General features: G+C 55.5%; 1 protein-coding gene across 6 annotated transcripts in view; it reads right to left on the bottom strand.

Annotated features, from left to right (window-relative positions):
• Window positions 1-17,685, bottom strand: part of Pip5k1c (phosphatidylinositol-4-phosphate 5-kinase type 1 gamma) — a 44,765-nt gene extending 27,080 nt beyond the window's left edge. For 4 of the 6 annotated variants that reach the window (XM_070002450.1, XM_070002454.1, XM_070002456.1 and 1 more), the window contains exon 1: window positions 17,501-17,685. In XM_070002450.1, the coding sequence (XP_069858551.1) occupies window positions 17,501-17,600 (100 nt within the window). In that variant the 5' untranslated portion in view covers window positions 17,601-17,685. The remainder of the gene's footprint in view (window positions 1-17,500) is intronic. The other 2 variants (XM_070002452.1, XM_070002455.1) reach the window with 1 other exon arrangement.
• Window positions 17,686-18,706: the final 1,021 nt, after the last annotated feature.

Here is an 18,706-nt window from a genome sequence, read left to right as displayed (position 1 = left end):
AATGATTCCTGGGTGAGCCCGGGAGTGGGGCATGCGCAGTTCTGGACCTTGTTGAGGAGTCCGGGGCCACTGTCCAGCCAATGGGCACCCTGTGTCTTGGTGTCCCCAACACCAGCTGTCCCAGCCTCTGGGGGACCTGATGGGCCAGGGCAGGTCACCCGACACCTGGCAAACCTCATCGCCACCCTCACCTGCTGTTCTCTTTTCGTCAGTCATGGGGCTTGAACTCTGGGCCTGGCGCTGTCCCTGAGCTCTTCAGCTCCAGGTGATTGCTCTACCGCTTGAGCCACAGCGCCACTTCCTGTTTTCTGAGTGGCTCATTGGAGATAAGAATCTCACAGACTTTCCTGCCCGGGCTGGCTCTGAACCGTGAACCACAGATCTCAGCCTCCTGAGTAGCTGGGATGACAGGCGGGAGCCACCGGCGCCAGACTCACCTGCTTTTCTGAGCCTCAGGTTCTCTACCTGTAAAATGAACCCAGGCCAGAAGACGATTCTAGAAGACCCTGGTTGGTTCCTAGCAAAGCCGCCCCTTACCTTCCCCTGCCTGTCACCCTGCTCTCAAAATCCGCAGTCCCCCCCCCCTGCGCCCCAACAGGGGCCTGCAGCCCCCATCCCAGTTCCTTCTGGCTGGGTCCAAGCCCGTGAAGGTTTGTTGATGGATTGACATCGCTCTTCCTCTGCACCACAGACTTCAGCCAGGCCTGCCTCTCCCCACTGAATGGGGAAACTGAGGCTGGGAGCACTGAACTGGAGCCACACCCCCAGCAGGGTGGCTGCTGGAGGAGGGGGGTGGGGACTGAGAGGAAGTGGGAAGGAGCTGGAATTCAGAGGAAGCAGAAACTGCAAGCTGGGCTTTGGGGAGGCGGGAGGAGGGGTGGAGGGGGAGGTGTCACCAGCCCTGCCCCATGACACTGTGTCCCCTCTAGGACCTGGGCTGCGCCGTGGAGAGTGGGGGCTGGGTGCAGGGGGGGTGTTCTCCAGGAAGCCACCGCCCAGGTGGAGGAAGTGCTAGGGCGTGTGGGAAGTAGGGGTGGCTGGCAGGCCCAGAGGAAGGCGCAGCATTTCCATCTACCTCCTTCCAGCCCTGACCATTTGAGTAATTTCCCTTACAAGACCCCATCTCTCACCCGCCTCCAGCCCCGCTCCCTCTCCTCCAGGCCTTCTTGCTGCTCCTTCAACACTGCAGGCTCTACCTGCCACAGGACCTTTGCACAGGCTCACGGGGGTGACCATCCAGCCTTTGACCGCTGACTCCTGGGACCCCAGGTCTGGGCTGCACAGGGCCAGGCTAGATGCTGTGTTCTCACTTTTGCTCCTTTATAAAAGAGGTCCTGTTGCTGGGCGTCAGTGGTTCATGCCTGTAATCTTAGCTACTCAGGAGGCTGAGATCTGAGGATCACAGTTCAAAGCCAGACTGGGCAGAAAAGTCTGTGAGACCCTTATCTCCAATGAACCACCAGAAACTCAGAAGTGGTGCTGTGGCTCAAGTGACAGAGCGCTAGCCTTGTGTTGAGGGGCTCAGGGACAATGCTCAGGCCCATGGTTCAAGCCCCAAGACCAACAACAAAAAGAGGGGGTCCCGTGGCAGCCCCAGATGCCAGCCCCAGGCTGCACAGCCATGTAATGGCTCCAGCCCTGCCCCGCACTGGGGCAGTAAGGACAGCAAAGGCAGGAGGTCTCGGCAGGAGGAAGGTGAGCAACTGAGGCCTGGTCCCTGCCCTGCTCTGCCCCTCCAGTCCACAGCGCGGCCGTCGGGGTCTCCTGGAGGCCAGCGTTTAAGCTGAGTCAATAGTAAAAAGCCACAGGGCTCTGGACAGAAACCCGGCTTTCCTGAAAAACAAGCAGGTTCAGAGATGAAAGGCAGCCTGCCTGGCGCCCGCTGGCTGAAAACACAATGTGGCCACCAGTCCAGTCACCCGCCGGCCCCGGCCAGCGCGGCTTAATGATGCCTTTGCCTGTGGCCATTCATGAGAGATGAAGAAGCGTCAGCGCCGTTCAATGGGAAGCAGACATCCGAAAACAAGAAACAAAAACTGCCCAGAGATGGAAGTTGGGGTGTGGCTCAGGGCTCGAGTGCGGGTCTGGGGCTCGATTAATCCCAGCATTAAAAAAATAGGAGGATGCAGCTGGGTGCTGGGGGCTCACGCCTGTCATCCTAGCTACTCAGGAGACTCAGATCTGAGGATCATGGTTCAAAGCCAGCCCGGGCAGGAAAGTCTGTAAGACTCTTGTATCCCATGAACCACCAATAAACCGGAAGTAGTTCTGTGGCTCAAGTGGTACAGTGCTCACCTAGAGCTGCAGAGCTGAGGGACAGTGACAGGCCCAGCGTTCAAGCCCCATGACTAACAAAAATAAAAAAGGAGGATGGGCCAAGCACTGGCGGCTCACGCCTGTCACCCTAGCTACTCAGGAGCCTGAGATCTGAGATCTGTTTGAAGCCAGCTGGAGCAGGAAAGACTGTGAGACTCTTAATGCAATGAACCACCAGCAAACAGGAAGGGGAGCTGTGACTCAAAGTGGTAAAGCACTAGCCTTGAGCCAAAGAGCTCAGGGACGGCGCCCAGGCCCCAAGTTCAAGCCCACAACCACCTGAAATGAGGAAGGAAGGGAGGGTGGGAAGGAGGGAAGGAGGGAGGGAGGGAGGAAGGAAGGGAGGGGGGAAGGAAGGAAGGAAGGAAGGAAGGAAGGAAGGAAGGAAGGAAGGAGGGGAGGAAGGAAGGAGGGGAGGGAGGGAGGGAAGGAGGGAAGAAGGCAAGCCACAAAGAAACTAAAGAAGCAGCCCACTGTGCTAGCACAGCCTGTGTAGAGAATGAGATCCTGTCTCAAAAACCCAGGAGGAAGTCAAGCACCGGTGGCTCATGCCTGTCATCCTAGCTACTCAGAAAGGCTGAGATCAGAGGCTGGGAAGGTGGCTCAGTGGTAGAGCGCTTGCCTTGCATGCCTGAGGCCCTGGGTTCGATTCCTCAGCATCACATAAGCAAAAAGAAAAAAGCCGGAAGTGGCACTGTGGCTCAAGTGGTAGAGCGCTAGCCTTGAGCTGAAGAGCTGAGGGACAGCGCCCAGGCCAAGTTCAGGCCCCACGACCGGACCCAAAAACAAAACAAGAAAGGCTGAGATCTGAGGATCATGGTTTGAAGCCAGCTGGGGCAGGAAAAGCCTATGAGACGCTAATCTCCAATAAACCACCAGGAAACCAGAAGTGGTGCTGTGGCTCAAGTGGTAGAGCACTCGCCTTGAGCTGAAGAGCTGAGGGACAGCGCCCAGGCCCAGAGTTCAAGCCCCATGCCTGACCAAAAAAAAAAAGAGGGAGAGAGAAAGAACTTAAAAAAGGAAGAAGGCCGGGGCCTGTCTTTATGGCAATGTTCGGGCAGAAACTCCAGGAAACCCGTTCCCATTCACGGCAAGTTGACGGGGCCTGAGGACGCTCCGGCAGTGAGGTGCTGACCAGCGCAGTAAGACAAGAAAAAATAAATAAAAAGCAATAGAACTGAAGAGCTCTACACAACTTTAATGAAGGAATTTAATACGTTTTAATGAAGAAATTAAAAACTCTGGAAGAGAGCATGTGGGCCTGGGATCAACTCACTCAAGCTCACGCTGGGAGAGAGGGAGAGCCAAGCTCTCTGCACCCACCACGCGCTCTTTATGCGCCTGAACCTGGTCTGGCAGTTATTTGGGTTTGGGGGTTTTGCTCTTGATTTTTGGTCAGATTGTGGGGCTTGAACTCAGGGCCTGACCTCTGTCCTTTACCTCTTTTGCTCAAGGCTAGCACTCTACCACTTTGGGCCATGGCTCCACTTCCGGTTTTCTGGTGGTTCACTGGAGAGAAGAATCTCCCTTTTCCTGCCTGGGCTGGCTTCAAACTATGATCCTCAGTTCTCAGCCTCTTGAGGAGCTAGGATGACAGGCCTGAGCCACCAGTGCCCGGCCTAATTTTTGCCTGTGAAGTGCAAATGATTCCCACTGCTGGGTACCCTGGAGGGAACCCCCCCCCCCACACCTCCACAGGCATCAAAATTCTGGGGTTCTTACAAGCTGCTGACCCTACCTGTGTCAATCTCAAGGGTCTGCAGTATACAAAGAACTTTAGCCAGGTATGGTGGTGCATGCCTGTAATCTTGGCACTCAGGAGGTAGAGGCAGGAGGACCATGAATTCCAGGCCACCCCCCACCCTCCCACAGTGAGACCCTGGCTCCGGAGAACAAAGGACAGAAGAACTGTGTATCTTAGCCAGCTCTGGGACTTTGCCCCCAAGATTAAGACTGGAAAGGCTAGGGATTCTGCAGGGGTGGGGAGAGGGAGAAGGGGGGAGGTCACAGCTGATTACAGAAGTTAATGTTTCAAAAAGTAGCAGGGCTGGTCCAGGTAGACAGAGCCTTGTCTGGCCTGTGTGAGGCCCCCCGAGTTCATCCCCAGCGCTGCAAAAAGGAAAAGCAGGAAGCATGGGGGAGGGGTCGAGGACATGTGACATTCCAGTGTTTGGCAGGAGGTGGGTGGATGGGAAGAGACCCTCCCCTCCCCTCAGGACAGTGGCTACCACCCAATCCTTTGACATTTCAGTACTTATTAAGATTTTTCTGAAGCTGGGCGCTGGTGGCTCACGCCTGTCATCCCAGCTACTCAGGAGGCTGAGATGTGAGGATCAAAGTTCAAAGCTAACCCAAGCAGGAGAAATGCATGAGACTCTTATCTCCAACGAACCACCCCCAAATAGCCAAAAGAATGGAGCTGTGGCTCCATTCTTGAGTGGAAAAAAAACTAAGGGGGCAACGCCCAGGCCGTGAGTTCAAGTCCCGGTACCAGCATGCATGCGCGCGCACACACGCACGCACGCACGCGTGCACACACACACACACACAGATTTTTCTGACTCATCTCCCAGGTGAAAGGAGAGTTTAGGAACTTGGTGTGTGCGTGGGCTCTGCGAGGCTTTCATGGCACGCCATCCTGAGCTGAGGTCATGCAGAGTTTTACTCGTTGCACCTTTGGGCAGGAGGGTCCCGACCTCAGGGCCTTTGCACAGTCAGGCGCATTGTCTGAGACACACTATTCCCACAGCTCGTGCAGCCAGCTCCTGTCCAGCCTGTTCAGGCCTGTCACCTCCTCTGGGGCATTTCTGACTGACTCCATGTGTACAGTGTGTTCGTTGCCGGGGTCGCGTCATTTGTAATATTGCTCTTCCCCGTGAGAAGAGAGATTCAGGGCTGGTCACAGCTGTTCCCTCACAGCTCAGTGCCTGGCACACCGCAAGCTGCTAGGATGAAGAGAAGGGGCCAGGTGGGAGATGTAGGGGTGTGGGGGGTTGGGAGGGGTGGGGAAGATGGCCAGGCAAGCAGGTCCTTGGCTGTGCAGGACAGGACCAGGGGGAGGCGACAGTAGCATCTAAGCTGCTGGGTCTGGGCACCTGTGGAAGGCAGCACCTGAGGCGGGGAAGCAAGCTGGCACACAGCGTGTATCTGTGAAAGGCCAGGCTTGGCTGCCGGGACCCAGGGATGCTTGGCTGGACCTGCCCTGACCCTGGGTGGCTGCCTGACATCACTGGAAAACCTGTTCCCAGGGCTGAGAACCATCTCTGTTCTCTGAAACTGCTTTCTCACCCACAAACGCTCAATGGGTTGATGGTGCAGGTAAGAATGGAAGTCCTTTGTATAACCAAGTCCCCAGTCAGCCATCTAACCATCCCTCCACCCATCCATCTACCATGTAACTGACCATCCATCCATCCACTCATCCACCCATCCATATATACATCCATCTACTCATCTACCCATCCATCCATCCACCCACCCACCCACCCATCCATTCATCCACCCACCCATTTATCCATCCACCCATCCATCCATCCGCTCATCTACCCATCCATATATCCATCTATCCATCCATTCACTCATCCACCCATCCATATATCCATCCATCTACTCATGTACTCACCCATCCATCCATCCATCCACCTATCCATCCATCCATCCACCTATCCATCCATCCATCCATCCATCTATCCACCCATTCACCCATCTATTCATCCATCCACTCATCCACCCACCCATCCATCCATCCATCCATCCATCCACCCATCCATCCACTCATTCACCCATCTATTCATCCATCCACTCATCCACCCACCCATCCATCCATCTCTATCCATCTATCCATTCACCCACCCACACATCCATCCACTCATCTATCTACCCATCCATCCATCCATCCATCCGCTCACCCACCCATCCATCTATCCATCTATCCATCCATCTACTCATCTACCCATCCATCCACCCACCCATCCATCTACCCATCTATCCATCCATCCATTCATCCATATATCCATCTATCCATCCATTCATCCACCCATCCATATATCCATCCATCTACTCATCTACCCATCCATCCACCCACCCATCCATTTACCCATCTATCCATCCATCCATCCATCCATCCATCCATATATCCATCTATCCATCCATTCATCCACCCATCCATATATCCATCCATCTACTCATCTACCCATCCATTCACCCATCCATCCATCCATCTATCCATCCATCCACTCATCCATCCATCCATCTATCCATCTATCCATCCACTCCTCCACCCACCCACCCATCCATCCATCTACCCATCCATCCACTCATTCACCCATCTGTTCATCCATCCACTCATCCACCCACCCATCCATCCATCCATCCATCCATCCATCTCTATCCATCCACCATTCACCTACCAACCCATCCATCTATCCATCCATCCATCCATCCATCCATCCACCATCCATCCACCATCCATCTACCCATCCACCATCCATCTATCCATCCCAAACTCTGAGCATCTCCAGGATCCTAGGCCCCTCTATAAAGAGGGAAAAATGGTTCAGAGGAAAGGACTTGGCAGCTCCTCCATCAACCCAACATGGAGTTTCTAAAGGACCCATGCTGGCCACAGGCAGCGCAGCCCCTGGGCCATGGCGACCTGCACACGGCTGGTGCTACTCGACTCCCTCTAGGGCGCGCCCTACCCACAGCCAACGCCCAGCACAACACAGCACAGCCGTCCCCGGCTGGAGCACCACGCAGCCAGGACCAGGGGAAGACTGTGGCCCGTGTCTCCTTGCGCAGGGACCCTGAGATCACCACGCTCCGTGAGAGAAGCAGACAACCAAAGGACCGCAGAGATGGACATCTCCCACTGTCCACAACAGGTGGATCCACAGTTGGATAGACTAGGGGCTGTGGGGCCCGGGGACTGTGGGGCCCGGGGACTGTGGGGCCCGGGGACTGTGGGGGCCGGGGACTGTGGGGGCCCGGGGACTGTGGGGCCCAGGGACTGTGGGGGCCGGGGACTGTGGGGGCCGGGGACTGTGGAGGCCGGGGACTGTGGGGGCCGGGGACTGTGGGGGCCGGGGACTGTGGGGGCCGGGGACTGTGGGGGCCGGGGACTGTGGGGGCCGGGGACTGTGGGGGCCGGGGACTGTGGGGGCCGGGGACTGTGGGGGCCAGGGGCTGGGGAGGGGGCAGGGTGACAGACAGTCTGAGACCAGACAGACAAGGCTGCACTGTGAACTCAATGAGCCATGCACTCTGCAAAAGGCAAGCGGTGTGAATTCATCTCAATGCAGCTACAAAGTGCTTAGGGAAGGGCTTCAGTCCAGAAAAGTCTGCTGGCAGGTGGTGACCCTGGGCTCAGCAGCAGCTGTGTGCGTGCATGCGTGTGTGTGCGTGCGTGTGTGTGTAGCACTTCCTCCTGTCCAGCAGTAAGGTGTGTTCTGCCGGCACCCTGTGCTGCCTCTCCAAGCGGAGGATAGGGAGGATAGGGGCCTGAGCCAGACCCTGTGAGGGCTGGTAGGAGAGCTGGCTGTGCAGGTGGGGGACATGGGGTGTGGCCTTCCCCTGCTACACGCAATCAAATGTCCCTGCTTCCGACTCTACCACGCAGGCCCCCAGAACAGACGTGTTTCCCACCAGCTTTGGGTGTAAACAGGAAGCTGGGCCAGGCAGGGGCTGCCCCCAGCCCTGCAGGAGGAATGCACCAAGCGGGAGCCGGGCAGGATGCAGTCTGCTGTCTGACCCCCTCTAGGCCCTCTCCACCTGGGCAGAGGTCCCGGCACCCAAGGCCCTGTGTCCTCCGTTCTTGGCCTCTGTCCTCCCACAGGGGCCAGCTGGGGACAAGGCTGTCTCCCCAGCATTCCTGTCCCCCAGGGGTCCCGGAACCCAACACCGCTGAGTCCCCACAGTGGCTCTGAAGGGAATACTGTCACACGTGTAGGCCACAGGCCACTCTGGGTGCTGAGATGTTCAGCTGGTGACAGGAAACTTCAGTGCGTACAGCCGAATGGGCCCTGTAGCTTGGGGAGAGCTGAGCAGGCTTGCTCCCCGAGACCCCAGAGCCGGTCCCCAAGTGTCCCCTGCTGGAATGCTACTGTTCAGGTGCCAAAGCCTGGTCTTGGGTGGAGGGTGAGAGGTGGCAGGCCCTTTAAGAGGTGTGGCCTAGGGGATGATGGAGTCACCAGCAGCAAGCCGCATGACTCTGGGAAAGGATTAATGTCCTTCTCACCAAACTAGGTTAGCTCTCAGAGTTAAGAGTAGTTATGAAAGAGGAACCGTAACTCTGTGTCACCACAAGACCTGTCCTTCTCCTGTGTGCTCCAGGAGGCCCATCTTGGGCTTTCAGCCTCCAAGATAATAAACTAAATAACTCTCTTGCCAGCTCTAAGAGTAGTGCAACGCTGTCTGTGTCAGCTTGGGGGCCAGTGCCACAGCGTCTTTCCATAGACACAGACAGACACACATGTACACAGACCGGTGAGCAAGGCTGTGTGCTGACTGGCTGGTATGCAATCTGCAAGCTGACTGGCTGGTATACCTGCTGCAAGCTGATTGGCTGTTACAACCACCGCAACATGATTGGCTATTACACAAGCTGTGAGCTAATTGGCTGTTATACACAGTAATCCCACTGGCTGTTATATACACTGTGATCTGATTGGCTGATTTAAACACTCTCCCTCAAGGCCAGCAGGAATCTAACAGCACATCTTCTATGGGAATAAGCAAGGCCTCATATTTGCTTTTTTCTTATTCTTCTTTTTTGCCAGTCCTGGGACCTGAACTCAGGGCCTGGGTGCTGTCTCTGAGCTGCTTTTGCTCAAGGTTCGCACTCTACTACTTGAGCTGCAATGCTACTTCCGGCTTTTTCTGTGTATGTGGTACTGAGGAATTGAACCAGTGCTCACGCATGAGAGGCAAGCACTCTACCCCTGAGCCACATTGCCAGCCCTCCTATTTGTTAGTGTTTTCATCATTTTTTTTTTTTTTGGCAGTACTAGGGTTTCAACTCAGTACCTTATGCTTGCTACCATTTGAGCCAACTCTTTTTGCCTCAGTTCTTTTGCATACAGGGTCTTGCATTTATACCAGGGCTAACCTGAACTCAATCATCCTATTTAGGTTTCCAAGTAAAAACTGGGATAATTAGGCATGTGCCCCTGTATCCAGTTTTTATTGATTGAGTTGGGATCTTGTTAACAGTTTGGCTGGAGGGAGAGGCTGAAATTACAATCCTCCCAGCCTCTGCCTCCTCAGCAGCTGAGATTGCAGGCTTGTATCACCACCCCCCAGCCTGCAGTGTTCTTGGAAGCCAACTGCATTTATATATGTGGGGGGGGGTGGGTAAGGAGGTACCATCCTGCAAGTGACTCCCTAGATGACCCTACAGAACCTACCAATCAAATCTCTCTCTCAACCGTCTATAACATCCATTTGCAGAAAAGGATAATTTAACATGACAATGCCAGAATTGCTGGTGTATCCCAGTGAGGGCGCTGTATGTATGCTTGCTGTAGCATTCTTCTCGATTTTTCTATAGGCTTAAAAGTTTGCAAAGCAAGTTGGGTACTCACGCCTGTAATCCTATTGCTACTCAGGAGGCTGAGATCTGAGAATTGAGATCTGAAACCAGACCAGGCAGTCTCCATCCCTGAGACTCTAATCACCAATCAATCACCAAAAAAGCCAAAAGCAGCGCTATGGCTCAAGTGCTAGCCTTGATCTAGTACTCTAGCAGGGATAACATCCAGGCCTTGAGTTCAAGTGCTAGGATTCACACGCATGAGTGTGCGTGTGAGCACACGCACACACGCGCGCACGCACACACACACACACACACACACAAACAAGCTTGCAAAGCAAATGTTACAGAAAGGAGCAGGACATGTAGCCCAGTGGCAGGTGCATGGCTGTGTGGCAGAGCACTTGTCTAGCAGGAAGGAAGCCCTGGGTTCCATACGCCACGAGACAAAAAATAAAATGAAATAGAGAAATGCATAGTGAGTAAGGCATGCAGGGGCAGAGAAGCATCTGGAATGATAGTCATTAGCTCGGCAGAGACGTCGAGGGGGAGGTGGAATGTTCCCTGTCTCCCAGCTGCACGTTGGACTGCGCTTTTTTTTCTTTTTTTAACTGTAAACATGTTATTACTTATACCTCGAGACATGCCTGAAGTCATGGGCAGGCAGGGAAAAGGAACAGAATCAAAAGTCAGGGAACAAACCAGCCCATCTCAGGACTCAGAAAGGAATCAGACTTGAGTGTCCCATCTGGCTAGGACAGGGAGGAGACACCTGACAAAACGTCCATTGATGAAACCTCACACACCTGCACCAGGACCGTGTTCCCTCGAGCACCAGTTCCCATGGAAAAATAAAGCGAAAGTCTGCACGTGCGAGGAGAGTTTAACGAGAATCTCAGCACAGGCAAACATTTTCCATCTATAGTACCACACTGGCAAAGCTTGAAGGAAAAAGGACTAAAGTTGACCATCTAGAAGTTAAAACAGCTATGTAGCACTAACAATCACAGAGAAGACAGGAAAAGAATTCACGTTTTTCTATCAGATGCAAGAAAAGTGTCCATATGATATAAAGAGCACATGCAAATCAACGAAAGGCTGCCCAGCTGAAGGATGGGAAAGCCACTGCGGTACAGTTCTAAGACAATGTCAGCATTCTGATATTGTGCATGTAAGCTGGTGGTAGCCATGTCTCCCTCTCCCACCCCCTCTATATTATTTTATTTATTTTTGTCGGTCGTGGGGCCTGAACTCTGGGCCTGGGCGCTGTCCCTCAGCTCTTCAGCTCAAGGCTAGCCCTCTACCACTTGAGCCACAGTGCCCACTTCCGGCTGCTTCTGCTTATGTGGTGCTGAGGAATTGAACCCAGGGCCTTGCACGCAAGGCAAGCACTCTATCTTCCCAGCCCCTATAATTTTATTTTTGTTGTGGGGCTTGCACTTAGGGCCTGGGCTGTCCCTGAGCTCTTTTTGTTCAAGGTTAGTATTCTACCACTTTGAGCCACAGCACCACTTGTGTGGTCTTTTAGGTGATTCATTGGTCATTGGAGATGATAGTCTCACAGGGACTTTTCTTCCCTAGCTAGCTTCGAACCGCAATCTTCAAATCTCAGCCTCCTAGGAGAAAAGCTAGGATTACAGGCGTGATTCACCAGTGCCTGGCTATATTAAAAACACACACACACACATAAAACAGAGCTGGGGGCCTGGGAAGGTGGCTCAGTGGTAGAGCGCTTGCCTTGCATGCATGAGGCCCTGGGTTCGATTCCTCAGTACCACATAAGCAGAAAAAGCTGGAAGTGGTGCTGTGGCTCAACTGGTAGAGCACTATCCTTGAGCTGAAGAGCTGAGGGACAGCGCCCAGGCCCAGAGAGTTCAGGCCCTGTGACCGACAAAAACAAAAAAACAAAACAAAAAAAAAACAGGGCTGGGAAGGTGGTGGCTCAGTGGTAGAGCGCTTGCCTTGCATGCATGAGGCCCTGGGTTTGATTCCTCAGCACCACATAAGCAGAAAAAGCTGGAAGTGGTGCTGTGGCTCAAGTGGTAGAGTTCTCACCTTGAGCTGAAGAGCTGAGAGGGACAGTGCCCAGGCCCAGAGTTCAGGCACCATGACTGGCAAAACAAACAAACAAACAAAAAACAGCTGCGTGTCCTTGGCTCACACCTGGCATCCTAGCTACTCAGGAGGCTGAGATCTGAGGACTGTGGTTCAAAGCCAGCCTGGGCAAGAAAATTCGTGAGACTCTTATCTCCAATGAACCACCAGAAAACTGGAAGTTGCACAGTAGCTCAAGTGGTAGAGCGCTAGCCTGGAGCTGAAGAGCTGAGGGACAGCACCCAGGCCCAGAGTGCAGGCCCCACGACTGACAAAAAACCACTCAACATGCCAGACACCAGTCTTATTTTCCATTATTTTCTGATCTTTAACATTTGGGGGCCAGTGGGCCAGGGTGGGGACATTCCTGGGACAGTCAGACAATTCCTAGATGCACAAACCAAGCAGTGAGCCCATCGGCCATACGTCCATCCAACTCCCAAGCCAGGTCACCATCCACCAGTGCTGTCACCAAGGCTGCCGCCCCGCCGCCCCGCCGCCCCTCCCCCCCAGTTCAGGGCCCAGGGAAACCATGGAACACAGACCCTCACTTGCTCTCTTGGCACGCGGACCTGGCTCCCGGCCTCTCCCATGCAGACCCCAGTGCAGGATGTGGAGGGTGTACCCCACTCCCAGGCTGAGCACCCCTACGATAGGGCACCAGGTGAGACCTGAGTGGTTGTGACAAGGTGCTGGAACTGTGGGTTGTTGGTCTGAGCCACCAGGGTCTTCCTAGGCTGGCCTAGAACTTGTGATCCTCTGGCCTCAGCCTCCTGAGTATGTATGTGGCAGGTGTGGTCACCAATGCTGGGTGCTAGGACTCCAAGTCCAGCCCCGGCACAGGCTCTGGGGCGCTCAGGCTCGGGCCCAGCCTCTCCAGTGCTGGCGCGGCTGTGGTGAGGTGGGTGAGGTGGGTGTGGGGGGCTCGGCCTAATCTTGAGCTCTGTAATCCCCCAGGCGTCTGTCCAGCGCCTCAGGCCCCCGTCCAGCTGGCCTGCAGCCCGCAAATCCTCAGTGGGGTCTCAGGCTGGCTGGGTGTGGGGAAGCGATGACCTGATCTGTGCAGCCCCTCCAGGCCTCCCAAGCCTCAGTTTCCCCATTTGTAAAGGAGCAGGTCACACGGTATCCCAGGGGGCCTCACTGACCCCTTCCCCCACTCGCCCACTGAAGCTACAGCGACCCAAGTTCATTTCTGCCCCAGGGTCTTTGCACGGCCATTACCCTCTGCCTGCGACTCTCAGACTGCAGCGGCTCCTTCCCAGGCACGTTTGGCTTGATGATCACCTCCTGCCTTGGGCTATCTTGGTCAGCTGCTGTCAGCATGATGACCTGTTTCTTTCCCATCTCTGCGCTGACAGCCACCCAGTATGTCACGCAAGGGCTGGGGAGGAGGAGTCTTCTGGCGTGGGGGCCGTGGCCTCATTGCCCACCACTTGGCTCTATGGTTTACTGAGGAGGACACCAAGATTGGGGGCAGGACTGGGTGCCGATAAAACTTTATTGGCTAACACTGGCATGGACATGATTGGGAATAAGGGCAGGCCAGTCTGTCTGTACTGTGGCTGCCTTATGGGGGGGGAAGGGGGTCACAGTGGGAGGTCCCCAATGTCCACCTTAGTCCTGGGGCCATGGCTTGTGGTTAATGCACACAGCACTGTCTAAGACTAAGCAGATACCCACGTTTCCCTGCCAGGCCACCAGAAGGGGTCAGGGTCGGGCCATCCTCCAGAGGAGCGCAGAGGCTGAGCCCAGGGTCCCAGGCCCCACCTCACGGTCACCAGGAAGTGGCTGGGTGGGGCCCAACAGGAGTTTTCTGCCTCCTCATTACAAAACCTTGGCCTGGGCTTTGGGGTCATGATCCCTGAGCTTCTACACCCTGGGCTGTGGACTCGCCCTGCTCCCCCCACCCCCATCAGCCACCATCCCCCCGCTCCCCAGGGGTCTCCCCAATGTCACCTCCCAGCATGGCTCCCTGGCACCCCACTCCTCTGCACAGGCCTCCTCCTCCATGCCAGCCTTGGCCCGGCTGCCTGGGTTTGGGATGTTCTAGCTGGGGCCAGGCCTGGAGTGTCCAAGGAGCACAGAGGAGTGCGGCACAGAGAGGGAAACGGAGGCAGGGAGGTGCGGGGCGCGCTCTGACCCCGAGGGAGGTGGCTGGAGGCAGAGGAAGGAGGGACCTGAGCCAGTTTTTCCCCGGGATCCTTCTGGAAGGAGCGGAGCGGCGCAATGCCGGCTGGTGGGGCCGGACCAGGTGGCGGCAGAGGAGGGAGGCGTGGGCAGAGTGGGGTGGATTTCCAAGGCAAAGCTGACATAATGCGCCACCAGATGAGAGGTGGCGAGTGTGGGCAGTGCAGTGTCAGGGCCAGTCCACGACTCTGAGGCCTCACGAGACAGGACAGTGTGGGGGAAATGGCTCAGGAAACCCCAGACCCCAGCTTAGGACACCCCCCTTCCCCCCCCAGACCACAGCTCAGGTCAGGCCCGAATGTCCATGCAGATCCTCAGCCCCACACAGCTGGCCCCGTGGGTGTCCCCAGCCTACTCCACGAACCAGCACACCCCGCGTGGCTCCGGGCACCCCGGTCTCGGAGGGAGATCACCAGCCCAGCAGCCTTTCTGCCGGCTGGTGCCTGGGGAGCCAGGAGCCCGGACAGTAACCAGATTCTAAACGCCAGCGGAAATTCGGATTTGCTTCCTATCAGATGGGCGCACAATGCGGGCTGATACGATCAGGGCTGGCAGTGTCATCTGGGCCACCATGCCACGCCACCCCAAGAGGCAGATGGCAATTTGGTGGCTACTGGAAGGAGGGGGCAGGGGAGCATGGGGTGGTTCTTCACTCTCAATTGCCCTTGACCCTTAGTCCTGGAAACCAACCCCCTTACCCCCTGCCCCCCAGCATCTTTCTAGCAATCAGAACCCAAGGTTGGGCCTCGGGAGAGGGAGGCGTGATGACTCCTTCAAGACGGGGCTGCAGTAGGCGGTAAATAGATGCCAACTAACAGTTGTTAAGTGCCAGTGTTGACTCATTTAAGGCATTTAAGGCTCAGGCACAGGGCCGGGGGTGGAGTTCAGTGGGAAAGCACCTGCCTAGCAAGTGCCAGACTGCAAGTTCAAATGCCAGGACCACCAAAAAATGAAGAAGAGAGAGAGAGACAGAGATAGAGAGAAGAGGAAGCAAGCAAAGGCTCGGGTGTGTCAGCCCCAGGTCAAAATAGACAAGGCCCCACTTTGCAGATGGGGAAACTGAGGCTCGGGCAAGGCTGTGGCATGGAATACAAACCAGAAGGCAGGTCTCTAGGGTATCTATCCAAGTAATTAAAGTGGGATGAAACTTCCAGATGATTCTAGATGAAAAGCCAGTGAGTCACAAAATGATCACTGTAGTTGGCTGGTTCTTACCCAAGGTGATCCAGTCAGTAGGGGACCCTGGGAGAAGATCTGGGGACAAGCTGGGCACCAGTGACTCATGCTGGTTATTCTAGCTACTCAGGAGGCTGAGATCTGAGGATTGTGGTTCAAAGCCAGCCTAGATAGGAAAGTCTACGACACTTACCTCCAATTAACCACAGAAAAAAGAAGCTTAGGGACAGTGTCCAGGCCCTGAGTTCAAGCCCCAGCACCAATACACAAGAAAACCCACAAAAGCTCTGGGGATAGTCTGTGACCATTACAACCAGGGAGATTCTGGGATGCAGTAGGTGGAGGTAGGGCACCTCTTAAAGAATTTTCCAGGGGCTGGGAATATGGCTCAGTGGTAGAATGCTTGCCTAGCATGCATGAAGCCCTGGGTTCCATTCCTCAGTACCACATACACAGAAAAAGCTAGAAGTGGTGCTGTGGCTCAAGTGGTAGAATGTTAGCCCTGAGCAAAAGAAGCTCAGGGACAGTGCCAAGCCCTGAGTTCAAGGTCCAGGAGTGGCAAAAAAAAAAAGAAAAAAAGAAAGAAAAAATTTTCCAGGCCCAAATGGTGAGAGCCTGGGCCAGGCCAGGCCAATCACACACAGACCAGCACTTCCCTGAGGAGAGCAGGGCTGGGAAGACCCCAGGGTGGGGTCAGGGTTCCCTATCTCCCAGCCCCTCAATCAGCTCCCAATCAGATGACAAATGTTTGCCCTGAGGCTTTCTTGTGGCCAGAGATTCTGGGGGCTACGTAGTCTCTGAGCAGCTCAGCCAGGAGGCTAAGAGGTCTCAGGCCAGGGCTTGTTGCCCCCACTGGGGTCCATTCGGGCCCTGGACCTGGATAAAAGTGACAGCAAAGGAGGGCGGTGACTCATGGGAATAAACAGGGTCATATAGAGCACGTGGCTCAGGGTGACAGCAGTGAAGCCCAGGGGGGTTCATGTGCCCCTTGCCCTCATCCCTCTGTCTCTGGACACTTCCTCCAGCTCCCCAGCAGCCCGGCATCTCCTCACCCCACCTGCCAAGGAAGCCTGGCGATGCCGGGTGGAGATGGAGGACGGATGGATGCGGAAGGGGAGGGCCGTGGTGTCCACAGAGACATGGCCGCCCCGCCAGTGTTGGCTGCAGGGGGGGGGAGGCCAGGGTTTTGCAAATTAGGAAACTTCCTATTTGGGAGCTTGTGACCTCAAGGGAGAAGGAAGCGCTCCACTCTGGGGCTCTGCATGACACCCTTCCAGAAGCAGGCCGGGAGAGAAGCCCAAGGGGGGCACAGGCAGGGTGGCCCTCTCGCCAGGCCAGCACAGAGTCCCCGGGACAGGCTGGGCATACAAGGGCATCTCATTTCCAACCTGCTAGCCCGGGCCCACGAAGGAAGGGAGGCCGTCTCCAAACCCTAATCCTTTTCAGGTTCTGCTGGGAGGGAAACTGAGGCCCAGAAAGGCCAGGACCCATCAGCACACCACCCGTGATGTCACAGCCAAGGGGAGCTGACCCCAACCATAGACCCCCCCCACCTCCACCTACTGCGTGGGGGTGACCGCCTGCAAGATGGGGCGGGGGGGGGGGAGGAGGAGGGGCAGAAGATGACAGTCTGGACAGTCACCCGGGCGGGGAGGCTCCAAGCTGGGGATCGCATGGGGGGGGCACTGCCATCCCACCCCAGCTATGCAGCACCTGGTAAACAGCATCCCCTCGCTAGAATGGGGGTACCCCTCCTTCACCCCACACCCGCAGCCCAAAGGGGGGCTGGACGCGCTCCCCACGACGCTGGGCAGGCTGCAGATCACGGCCCCCCGCTTCTCAAACACAGGTACCCCCTTCCCCAGACACGAGCCCCCAGAGGGGACCAGCTCCTCGGACGGATTCCCAAGACGAAGCCCTGCACCCGCTCCGGCCGGCCGTGCCCCCCCTCCATCTCCGCCCCCCCCCGACTCTGCCGCGAGCCCCCCGCCCCGGGCGGGGATGGCAGCCTCCCCGGCCGGCGGGCCGCACCTCCCGGGCCCAACGTGGATCGCCCCGGCGCCCCCCGCGCGCCTCCCCGAGTGGAATGCTCCAGCCGCCCGCCGCGGGTCTGCGCGGCGCCCGGGCGGGCCCACTGCACGGCCGGGGGGGGGGGCAGCCAGGTCCATTCGGACGCGGGGGGGGGGCTCAGGGCCGTACCGTTACCTGCGGCCGCTCCGCTCTCCGCCGCCCAGGCCGCCTCCGCCGTCACGGCTCCAGCCTCGGCGCTCTCGGCCTCGTCCGGAACCTCCAGCTCCATGGCCGCGCGCACCGGCGGCGGCGGGCCCGAGGCTGCACCCGAGCTCGGCCGCCGCCGCTGAACAACAAGCGCCGCCGGCCCAGGGTGGAGGGAGAGGGGGGCGCCGGCGCGCGGGGGCGGGGCAAAGGGCGGGGCCGGGAAACGACGCGCACGGAGCAGCCAATAGGAGGCGTTGAGGGCGGGGCTAGGGTGTAGTCACGCTCGGATGCAGCGAGCGCCCCCGCGCGTCCAGTGGTGGAAGAACGGCACGGTGTTGCAGAAATTAAATCGTGCCGTTAGTAACATTGTTACCCCAAACAACCTGTATTTTATGCTACAAATCACGCCCGCTCTGGTATTTGCGTCGCAGACTATAAACACAGAGGCTGCATTACTTTTTCTTATTTTATTGTGATTATTCATATGTTTCACTGCTAACAAGAACCTGTGTTTCTATGAAAGAAATCACTTTTATTACATAACATTAATATTGCATACGTTACATGGCATTCCTATTGCATAAATTATGTATTTCTACCATATAATTCTATGATAGTTGCATGTTTATAGCTATATAAATAACGTTAATGTGATATAAACATATGGAAATGTTTATATTTTTACATTAGACACATTAATGAAAAATAATTTTATATGCATATATTTTAATTTTACATATTTAATTAAATATGAGAAATATATAGTATAAACATAATAAATAAATATGAACATAAAATAAAATATATAAACATTAATTTGTATATTATATTCACACATAATTGAATTAGGCCATATATGTAACTACCTTTATATTATTTAATGAAAACATGATATGTGAATAAGTGAATAACTAAGCCGGGCATCAGTGGCTCACGCCTGTCATCCTAGCTACTCAGAAGGCTGAGATCTGAGGATCATGGTTCAAAGCCAGCCCGAGCAGAAAGTCCATGAGACTTTCTTTTCTCTGCCAGGCTTGAACTCAGGGCCTGGGCGCTGTCCCTGAGCCTCTTTGCGCTCAAGGCTAGCGCTCTACCACCTTGAGCCACAGCGCCACTTCCAGCTTTTTTGAGTAATTTATTGGAGATAAGCGTCTCACAGACTTTCCTGCCTGGGCTGGCTTCAAACTA

Source organism: Dipodomys merriami, unplaced genomic scaffold, assembly GCF_024711535.1.
Source record: "Dipodomys merriami isolate MVZ:Mamm:240054 unplaced genomic scaffold, mDipMer1.0.p SCAF_6, whole genome shotgun sequence".
Taxonomy (NCBI): domain Eukaryota; kingdom Metazoa; phylum Chordata; class Mammalia; order Rodentia; family Heteromyidae; genus Dipodomys; species Dipodomys merriami.
The sequence above is the reverse complement of the archived record's forward strand: the minus strand, read 5'-3'. Positions and strand labels throughout refer to the sequence as shown.